Below are 10,730 nucleotides of genomic sequence, written 5' to 3'. Positions count from 1 at the left end.
GTTGAAACCCTGTTTATTGTAGATCATAGTGTTATCCAGGCTCATGGATAACACTATTTATCCTATAATGATAATATGATCATTTTCACTGTTAAAGAAATGATATCTGTTTGTTGTCCAGTGTTTTCAGGTTTTATGAGACCAGAAGCGAGTGTGTAATTTGAAGAACATGCCTGAAATCAAACTCAAGCATGTCGTGTCATGCAGCAGTGAGGACAATGTAAGTCGTTTGTTTGTTTTTGTTTTGTTTTTTAATAACAGTAAGAAGTTTAATAGCAGTAAGAAGTGGCTTTTCAAAAACTGAAGGCCGCTTTACAATCAACGCACAATAATCTGCAAACCCGAGAAGTCTGTATACGAGTCCGGAGACTGCTGTATTTGTTAAAAGTTTTGAGTTTGATTCATTGAACTCAAATTCTGTTTTACACTGAGGTTTAAATGAGAGCTGCTATTAAAACATCCGTCTGAACACGAGTCTCAAGATGAGGAAGAATCATGAAACTAGTTTGACACGTGTAAATAAAAGCACTGTTTGTTTGTATACAGACCCAATTTATACTGTAAAATGTTTTAATATTATTTATAATTTTTGAAAATAATTTTTAAATATATATATTATTTTTAATTTAATTTAATTTTTTAGATATAAATATATAAAATCATTTTAATTTCCAAAATGGTAACTGGATGCCACTTGCCCTTTTAAGAACTTTATTAATGAATTCTTTAAATGAAATGTTAACCTCTTTGTGTCTCTTGTTTCTCCAGCTGGAAAAGGAAGAGCAAATTCACAGCATAGACATTGGAAATGAAGGCTCTGCTTTCATTGAGGTCCTTGTTGGACACTCCACGTCAGTCAAAGACCAAGACTTTCAGGTGCGTCTTAAAGTTACACACTTTAGCAGCATCAAACAGTTTAAAGAGCTTTAGCTAAAGTTTAGAATACGTGAATTTATTTACAATCCAGATTAGTTAATATTTGATTCAAGTCATATTTATTTTCACATACACATAAATTCAAAGCAGCTTTTACAGTAAATTATGATGTTAATGTTTATAATACCTTAATATCTTCATGCATTACAGTCACATTTATCAGGTTATAGCTATTTTTTTTGTCTTTTGGAAGCTGCATTCAAAATCAACTTGGCTTAAAAAGCATGACGCCTCTGGGTTTCTTTCAGAGATACAGTGATATAAAAATATCTGCGCCGGGTTTTGTAACGTGCAGTGCTCATGTTTATTCAACGAAGTCAAAGCCTTTTGGAAAATATAGTTGTGGCGGTCAGTTTTGATATTGTGGTGGCTGCCACAAATAAATCAATGTATGGGAAACACTGGTTTAGATTGCTTTACATTAGTGAAAATCTTTTGAAAAAATGAACAAAATAAAAAAAAAAATCCAAAAAATCCTTCAATAATAAATCTTTCCATCTTAATTATGAACCAGTTCTACTGAGTACGATAAATATATATAATTAATATTTTATTTATTTATTTGTGACACTTGTTTATTGAGATGCTATTATATTTTTTATTAATATTTATTAATTAATTTTAGAATAATTACTTTTTATTTTTATATTTTCTATTTTATAGTATTTGTTTGTTTTTAACAATTTTGTTGTGTTTTTGTAATTTTTATTTGGGTGTGTGTGTGTGTGTGTGTTATTTTTAATGTCTATTTGTATTCATTTTTATTTTAGTTTTAGTTATGTTAGTACTTTAAGTAAAATGAATTGAAAATGAGAGTGTTTCCCTGGCAGCTAGCTGAAATAAACATAATTTTAAAAAAAAATTGTTTTATTTTAAGTAACAGAAATATAATAAAAACATCATAACCCTGCAACTTATATTTGTGTACATATGTTTGTGTACATTGTGTTTTATTTTTTGTATGGCTGTATATTGCTGTAAACTGTAAATTAGTTTTAAACTGTAAAAAAAAGTTTTTGTTTTTACATTCTAAATCTTATATTTGGTAAGTTACTTGTGCACATTTAGCCAATAAAACGTGTTCTGATTCTGAATAACATGTCATTTTCAGTGCTGTTAATGCATCTTTCTGGTGTTGTAGGTTTTGCTGGTCACGTCGTCCTTCATGTCGCCCACGGAGAGCCGTAACGGCACGAACACAAACCGCGTGCGTTTCTTCGGGCCGAGCCAGCTGGTGAAGGCCACGGCGCAGGAGAAGTGGGACTGTGTGAAGATCGTGTGCAGTCAGCCGTACAGCAAGGTGAACATGTCACGATTCACTCTCCAAACCCGTATGCACCACTCATGTGTGTGAATGAGTCTTTATCCTGTGTTTGTGTGCAGTCAATAGCGTACGGAGTTGCCTTCATAAAGCTGCACTCTCCTCCGGACGCTAACGATGTTCCTGTCTCGACTCCTCCAGTGAGTGCTGCTCCTCTGGCGTCCCGCTGTTTGACGGCGTGAGCTCTGACAGATCTGTTCACTCTCTCACTTTGAATCACAATTTTTACTGCATTTTTGATCAAATAAATGCGTCCGACCCCAAACTGTTTGACGGCGTAAGCTCTGACAGATCTGTTCACTCTCTCACTTTGAATCACAATTTTTACTGCATTTTTGATCAAATAAATGCGTCCGACCCCAAACTGTTTGACGGCGTAAGCTCTGACAGATCTTTTTTCTCCTGACAGAAACTCACTAAACTGGGTCAGTTCAGAGTCAAAGACGAGTCGCCCTCCTCTGGCTCCAACATCCAGCCGGGAAGCCTGTTCTTCAGTAGAGACAGCTCCACTAAAGCCAGCACAGGACTCAAGGGTAACGCACATTACAGTATTAATGGAAACTGTTTGTAATGAATCCATGCATGATGTTTTATGGTTGATCAAAATTACACAGCCCTGCATATTTGCTGTATGAAATCCAACACTCGTTTCTTACCTATTTTGAGCTGCTGATTCCAGAAATAACGTATGTTTTGCTGGAACACGTCACACTTTCTCACAAAATAAGATTTGTGTGGTAAAGAAGTCTTGTGTTATTCCTTAATCAGCAGAAAAACACACAAACACATGATTCCTGTCTGAATCTGAGCCAGATTACTACTATTTAATCAATTCTCAGCCCATGAGCAGATGTTTTCTGCTTTTATGGCATCCAAACAGACACAGAAAATCACAGATTTTGTGCAAAATGCTTATTTTGTAAAGTTCTTTGACAGTCTATTTAAAATTTGAACATATTTTCCCTCTCCTTTAAGTTAAATGATTCATTCTGAATTTTTCTTTTTGTCATTAAAAGTGAAACTTTTGATATTAGACTGCTTTTGTCATTTTTAAAAGTGCATAAAAGCTGATAAATATATGTAATTTGTAAAATCTTCATTCTTATTTTGTAAAAAAAACTACATGATGGAAATTTTTATTGATATTTTTCAACTCAGCGTCATCAAATTAGGTCATATTAGGCAAGTTTTTCAGATTTTTTTCTTAAGATGCAGGGCAGCTTTTGCTGGTATATATTGTGCACATGGTCTAAAATGATCTATTCATTCAGAAAATGATACTGATATGATGCTGTTACTGTTTCTTATGAAGTTGATCTGTTTTGTTTTCCCACCAAAGCCAGATTTGAGTTTTGTGTCCTGTGTGTAAACAGCAGTAAATGTAGTTAATATAGTAATTTAATTTCTCTCTCTACCTGTTTGTTTCCACCAGTGTCTCCTCAGAATGACAGACTGAGTTACGCCGCTGCTGCTCTGAAATCTGAAGGTGCGTCCACACAGACGTCTCCCAGCAGCTCACAACAGGTACCTGTGCTTATTTTTCAAGAAATTAAAGAAATTATTACTTTTATTCATCAAGGATGCATTAAATTGATCAAAAGTGACAGTAAAGACATTTATAGTGTAACAAAAGATTTCTATTCCAAATAAATGCTGCTCTTTTGAACTTTCTGTTCATCTGTGAATCCTGAAAAATAAAACGTATCACGGTTTCCACAAAAATATTGTGCAGCACAACTGTTTTCAACATTGATAATAATCAGAAATGTTTCTTATTTCTATTTTAAATAAATGCTGTTCTTTTTAACTTTATATTCTTCTGTGAATCCTGAAAAATAAAATGAATCACGGTTTCCACAGAAATATTGGGCCGCACAACTGTTTTCAACATTGATAATAATCAGAAATGTTTCTTGAGCAGCAAATCAGCATATTAGAATGATTTCTGAAGATCATGTGACACTGAAGACTGGAGTAATGATGCTGAAAATACAGCTGCACATCACAGAAATAAATTACAGTTTAACAGATATTCACATAGAAAACAGCTGTTTTGAATCACAATAATATTTTGCAATTTTTACTGTATTTTTGATCAAATAAATGCATCCGACCCCAAACTTCTTAACAGTAGTGTATTTGTTAATAAGTCTCCTGGGCTCCATCTCTCTGTGTTTGAACTCCCTAGTGTTTCTTTATTAGGGAACTGAGCATGAATTGTTTCTATATAACCATATTCCTGTCCTCTTAACTAATGAGCAGCTCATTTAACTTCCTTATTAAATTAGCTCCAGCGCTTTGACCATAAATCATCTCTCCGATGCGAACCAGAGCTCAGTACACGATGCTGGTGTCTTTGTGCTGAAGCAGCAGATATTTTGTAGTCACCTGCAATGGATATTGACCTTTTATAGCGTTCCAGAACTATATCCCTATAATTGGAACTGAGAAACTGTGAATCTCAGCAGGATCTGAGATGAAGATGATGCACCTGCTGTAGGATGGAGGTTATACCTGTAAGACGTTTTTCTGTGCACAAATGCAGATGGATGAGTGGATGATGCTGTACCTGTCAAGCTCCAAACAGCACATCAGAGTATCTTAAAGAAGCGTAGTTCTTTGAGAACCGCTGCTCAATGTTTCCTGATGTTTTTCTCATAGGCTCCTGTGAAGAGGAAGTTTGAGTTCAGTAAAGAGCGTCTGGAAGCCGCCGGTCCTCCGCCCAAAAAGCCCAGTTCATCTGCTTCTTCTGAACCAAACTCTGCCACACCGAAGTCTAAAGCAAGAACCGGAGCAACTCCAAGTCCTGTCAGCAGCGGTAAATGAAGAGATTAATTCATATTCACCGAAAACATGAAGTCAGTGGTTCTCAGAAACTAGGAGTGTCCTGGGATTAAAATAATTATAATTGAAATACATTTTTGGATTGAAGAAGTTTTAAGAGCTGAATGTTCTTCTGCTCTTTTAAGCAGATTTTTCAGTCATTCCAGATTCACTTTATTTACTGGATCTTTTTTTTTTTTTACTCCGTTTTACCTAAAAAACATTTCAGAACTTGACATAACTACACAATTGTATATTCATTATAAAAATAGCATACGGTTTTATAAAAGGTCTAAAAATGAAAATGTGCTCACCCTCAGTTCATCCGAGATTAGGATGAGTTTTTCTTCATCAGATTTGGAGAAATGTAGCACTGCATCAGTGTCTCACTGCAAGTGAATGGGTGCCGTCAGAATGAGAGTCCAAACAGCTGATAAAAACATCACAATAATCCACAAGTAATCCACAGCACTCCAGTCCATCGGCTATACAACTGCTTAAATTACACTTAATGAAGTTTTTATAATAAAAGTTACAATTACATAATTATATTTCTACTTCAATTCGGTTTTTTTTTTATTTAAACATTTAAATGGCTGTCATAAAAAATATAGCCTAAATTAAACATTGAAGAACAGTAAAAATGATAATGAATATACTGAATTATATGGTGCATATATTTAGCAAAATGCCCCTCTCTACAGTTTATTTTTCTAGCTGACTAATGAGTTTATAGTCACCGAATAACGTTATGTTTGTTTCTGAGGTAAATGTGACGTTACGTGACACTGTTTACAAGCCGTTATATTGACGTCTTTGCGCGGCTAAAACATTAATTGAGAGATTACATGAGACAGGATAAGGATTGTAAAGTTGTACTCTTTCTTTTAGCTTACCTTCGGATGTTTAGTCATGTTTATTTTGTGCTGAAACTGGTATGAATTAAACAGCACCAAAACGGCATTTATTGTTTGAATACTGCAATACAACGGACAGAATTTGAGATCTGAGACTTTGTTTCATATTAAAAGCACCAAAGCACAATGCTTATTGCGAAATATTGGAATTGGAAGTGCCCTTCAATATTCCGTCCATTAACTGAAAACAGGCGAGACTAATCGATTCTTGGGATCTAAGAATCGATATCGTTTCGTAAAAATGAGATTCGATTAAAATCGAGATATCGATATTTTTCACCCAGCCCTAGTGGTCGACTGACATTGGCCGATATAATTTTATTTATTTTAATTCATATTTAAGAAATTTAAAATCATTTAAAAATGGATTAAAAAATAAATGTGTAAAATAAACAAACTTATACTTCAGATGACAAAGTATTTTTCACAAATAAATAAATGTTTAATAAAAATGTAATTAGAAAGGAAGTAAACACTGTAACCAACAGGGCACTCAGTATTCTGGGAAGTTTGTGTGCATTGGGAATAATATTTTTTCAAATAAAGCCAAGGTAACACTCATGTTACATACAGCACACAGTGAAAATGACATGAATATGGCAGCGGGCAAATGCATACAGCGCAGCATAATTTGAAATCACGAGTTTAAAGTTTGTCGATCGCGCGTCTCCAGTGAAGCTGAACTCTCCCCTGTCCGTATTCAATTCGCACGGACCGACCGTCACAGAACACGCGATCATGCAATAAACAAATGTGATTCACAAGATCTCACACAGTCATATTAGATTTTTTTGCACCCTCAGATTCCAGATTTTCAAATAGTTGTATCTCAGCCAAATATTGTCCTCTCCTAACAAACCATACATCAATGGAAAGCTTATTTATAAATATGTATCTCAATTTCAAAATATTTACCCATATGACTGGTTTTGAGGTCCATGGTCACACATATACACAAGATCTCACAGCTGGATTCGACTAAGTTTGCAAGGTTTGTGAAATTAAATGTTCATTCAAAGATTTGTTTAAATGATATAAATGCGTAGTTGCTGAAAGCTGACGGTAAATGAGGAAGTATTATAATGTTTGCCTTTCTATTACTACTAAAAGCAATAGTTATAATACTTTTTTTGTATGAATTTAAATTCCTTTGTTTAACAGCTCTATCTGATTATTAGATGGACTTCTATCCGTGTTAGACAGAACTGTTAAACAACAACAGCGAACTAGAGGGAGTCAGGGAGAATGTCAAAATAAAAGTCCCGCCTCGAACGCATCGGCCGTCCTGAAAAACTTATCGGCCGATGCCGATACTTGAAAAATGCCAAATATCGACGATATATCGGCCTTGGCGATATATCGGCCGACCACTAGTTTAGAGTCTCATGACGTGATTCAGCGTTCAGAACCGCCTCGTGTTTGTTCAGAGCTTTTGTGTCTCTTCTGCAGCTGTGCTTTCGCCAACACGCCCAAATACAGTCAGGTGAAAGCAGCCGGAGGCGTCATCGTCAGGAAGGAGTGGGTGATGGACTGCCACAAAACAAAGCAGAAGATTTCCTTCAAACGGTGAGCATTATTGGTGGCTGTCAACTGATGTGAGTTCATATCGTGAGAATCATGGGAACTGCTATAGTGCATGTTGAGTTTTCTAGTAGCATCATTCAGGTCAGTGGTGTTATACTTAACTAAAACGGAAAATATTTAAAAGAAAAAAAATGTTAATTGAAATAAGCTAAGTATTAGTTGAAAAACTTTATAATGTTGCCTTAGGAGCTAACTGAAAAAAAAGTAAATACTAAAATGACTAAATCAGAAATAAAAATAAATTAAAGTTAAATAGAAATATAAAAAAATCCAAAACTAATAAAAATACAAACGCACAACAAAATTACTAAAACAAACTGAAATAAAATAAATGCACGACAAAAACTGAAATAACAATAAATTAAAGCTAAATAACAAACATAAAAAACAAAAACTTATAAATGACAAAAGACCACACAAAATTACTAAAACTTAAATAAAAATAAAGCAAAATATAAAAAACAAAAATGATACAAATGACAAAAGCACAACAAAATTACTAAAACTAAAAGTGAAATTAAAATAATGAAAGCTAAATAAAAAAAATAGAAAACGAATACTAATAAAAATGACAAAAGCACATAAAATTACTAAAACTCAAATAAAACTAAATAGAAATATAAAAAATAAAACTAATGCAAATGAAGAAAGCACAACAAAATTACTAAAACTAAAAGTGAAATTAAAATAATGAAAGCTAAATAAAAAAATATAGAAAACGAATACTAATAAAAATGAGAAAAGCACACAAAATTACTAAAACTGAAATAAAACTAAATAGAAATATAAAAAATAAAACTAATGCAATTGAAGAAAGCACAACAAAATTACTAAAACTAAAAGTGAAATTAAAATAATGAAAGCTAAATAAAAAAAATAGAAAACGAATACTAATAAAAATGACAAAAGCACACAAAATTACTAAAACTAAATAGAAATATAAAAAATAAAACTAATGCAATTGAAGAAAGCACAACAAAATTACTAAAACTAAAAGTGAAATTAAAATAATGAAAGCTAAATAAAAAAAATAGAAAACGAATACTAATAAAAATGACAAAAGCACACAAAATTACTAAAACTAAATAGAAATATAAAAAATAAAACTAATGCAATTGAAGAAAGCACAACAAAATTACTAAAACTAAAAGTGAAATTAAAATAATGAAAGCTAAATAAAAAAAATAGAAAACGAATACTAATCAAAATGACAAAAGCACATCAAATTACTAAAACTCAAATAAAACTAAATAGAAATATAAAAAATAGAACTAATACAAATGAAGAAAGCACAGCAAAATTACTAAAACAAACTGAAATTAAAAAAGCTAAGTAGAAATATATATATTTTTTAATGACAATCACAATAAAATTATTAAAACTGAAATAAAAATAGATTGAAGCTAAACAAAAAAAAAGACAAAAGCACATACAATTGCTAAAACGTAAACTAAAATGAAAACTAAAAATCTTAATAAATGCTATAAAAGTATATAAATAATACTAAAATAACACTGATGTACGTGCAGTTATCATTTCTGGCACGAGGTGGACTGAATGTCTAGTGTTTTCTGGCAGTCTGTGTAATTGTGAAGAAGTGCAAAGTTAAGGCAATTAAGTATGCTTTAATTGCCTTATATGCAAGAACCTTCAAAATGGACCTCGGGATCTAGACTACAGTACTACACAGATCTGGCTCTGCATTAATATCAGATGAGATTTGCTAGTGATGCACTGGCTCTGATGATGTGCTGCTCGTTACTTGACAGTCTTTAGTGACCCATCTGATTGTGCAGTTCCTTTAAAGTGTGCATGAAGCAAAAAGTGCTCTAATGAATGATTGAAGTACTGAAGTCTCTCTCAGCAAAGGCTGCATGAGGTCTGAGTTTCTCTAAAGAGCTGATCGCTGCACATCAGGGGTTATTTGTGGCTGATCATGCAGTCATGTTTTGTGGCATTGCTGCTGCTGTTTCTGCTTTCATTGCATCAGTTGTGTGGCGTTCGTTCTCCAGTCTTTCTGCAGGTGGGTTTGTGTTGAACTAAACAGCCGTGACTTCAGTCAATTCATTAAATGAGCGCCTTCATTCATTGGCTAGACTGTGCAATACTACTTTGGCTGTATCAAATATTCACAGTGATTTTAATGGGAATATTTTATATATGCAATTTCGTACATATTGCAATATTTTATTTAATGCACTTTTTATTTTTCATGATAGAAAGATATATATACTGGCATTGAGGGTAAATATTGTTGTTTATAATTTAAGTATTGTTATACTGGCACAACTAAATGTAAACAGAACAGTTAAACAATAGAACTTTTCCAAAACAGTTTGGAAAACATGCAGTGATTATTTGAACCATATTTTTACTTTATTGTGTATTTCAGTATTTTAAATCTACTTAACAAATGGATCCTCTGATCAAAAACAGGATATATATATAATATTATTATTATTATTTATTTTTTATTTATTTATTTATTTTTAAATGACAAAAAACACTATGGAAGCCCGTTTCCGCCACTGAATATAAAACAAAACAAGGTAATTGTGACTTTATATCCACTATCCAGCAATTGATTTTTTTTCTCACAATTCTGAAAAAAGAAGTTGTGAGTTATAAAATCCAATTTTGAGGAAAAAAAAGACTGTTTTTATATATCTTGCAGTTCTGACTTTATAACTGAGGAAAAGGTCAGAATTGTGAGATTAAAAAGTCAAAAAAATAAATATATATATATTATAAAAATTATATCTATTTTGATTATTGTCAAAAGTCAGCAATATATTGTTTAGTTTGTGTTTTTTTTGTTTTTTGGTATGTTGCCCAGCCCTAATGATTGTTATAACAGTGCTGCTTGATAAAAGCCCAGTGCTGAGCGTGTTTTGTGTGTTTATCTGTTCAGCAGTGGGTTTGTTTAGCCGGAGGCAGCCGTGTTCTTCTGTGCCGGCTCTCCATTGTGTCTGCTTCGAATGCCCACCTCACATTATGTATTCTGTATTTAAAAGCTGCATCTGCCATGAGTAATTAAAGCAGACACTTCCTTTGAAGATGAGGAGGGTGCATCTGTCCACACACACATCTCTCCAGCACTCAATCACACACACACACACACACACACACTCGCACACACTCACACACAC

The 10,730-nt window shown here is 33.1% G+C and overlaps 1 protein-coding gene across 1 annotated transcript in view; it reads left to right on the top strand.

Annotated features, from left to right (window-relative positions):
* Positions 1-735: 735 nt before the first annotated feature.
* The window catches only part of xrcc1 (X-ray repair complementing defective repair in Chinese hamster cells 1), a 26,706-nt gene continuing 16,711 nt past the window's right edge, over positions 736-10,730 (top strand). The window contains 8 exon segments of the mRNA XM_016533794.1: positions 736-876; positions 2,078-2,236; positions 2,320-2,397; positions 2,667-2,790; positions 3,690-3,781; positions 4,919-5,075; positions 7,201-7,232; positions 7,319-7,563. Of these exon segments, the coding sequence (XP_016389280.1) occupies positions 736-876; positions 2,078-2,236; positions 2,320-2,397; positions 2,667-2,790; positions 3,690-3,781; positions 4,919-5,075; positions 7,201-7,232; positions 7,319-7,563 (1,028 nt within the window).

The sequence above is a fragment of the Sinocyclocheilus rhinocerous genome, unplaced genomic scaffold (genome assembly GCF_001515625.1).
Source record: "Sinocyclocheilus rhinocerous isolate Xijiao unplaced genomic scaffold, SAMN03320098_v1.1 scaffold4351, whole genome shotgun sequence".
Taxonomy (NCBI): Eukaryota; Metazoa; Chordata; class Actinopteri; order Cypriniformes; family Cyprinidae; genus Sinocyclocheilus; species Sinocyclocheilus rhinocerous.
The sequence above is the reverse complement of the archived record's forward strand: the minus strand, read 5'-3'. Positions and strand labels throughout refer to the sequence as shown.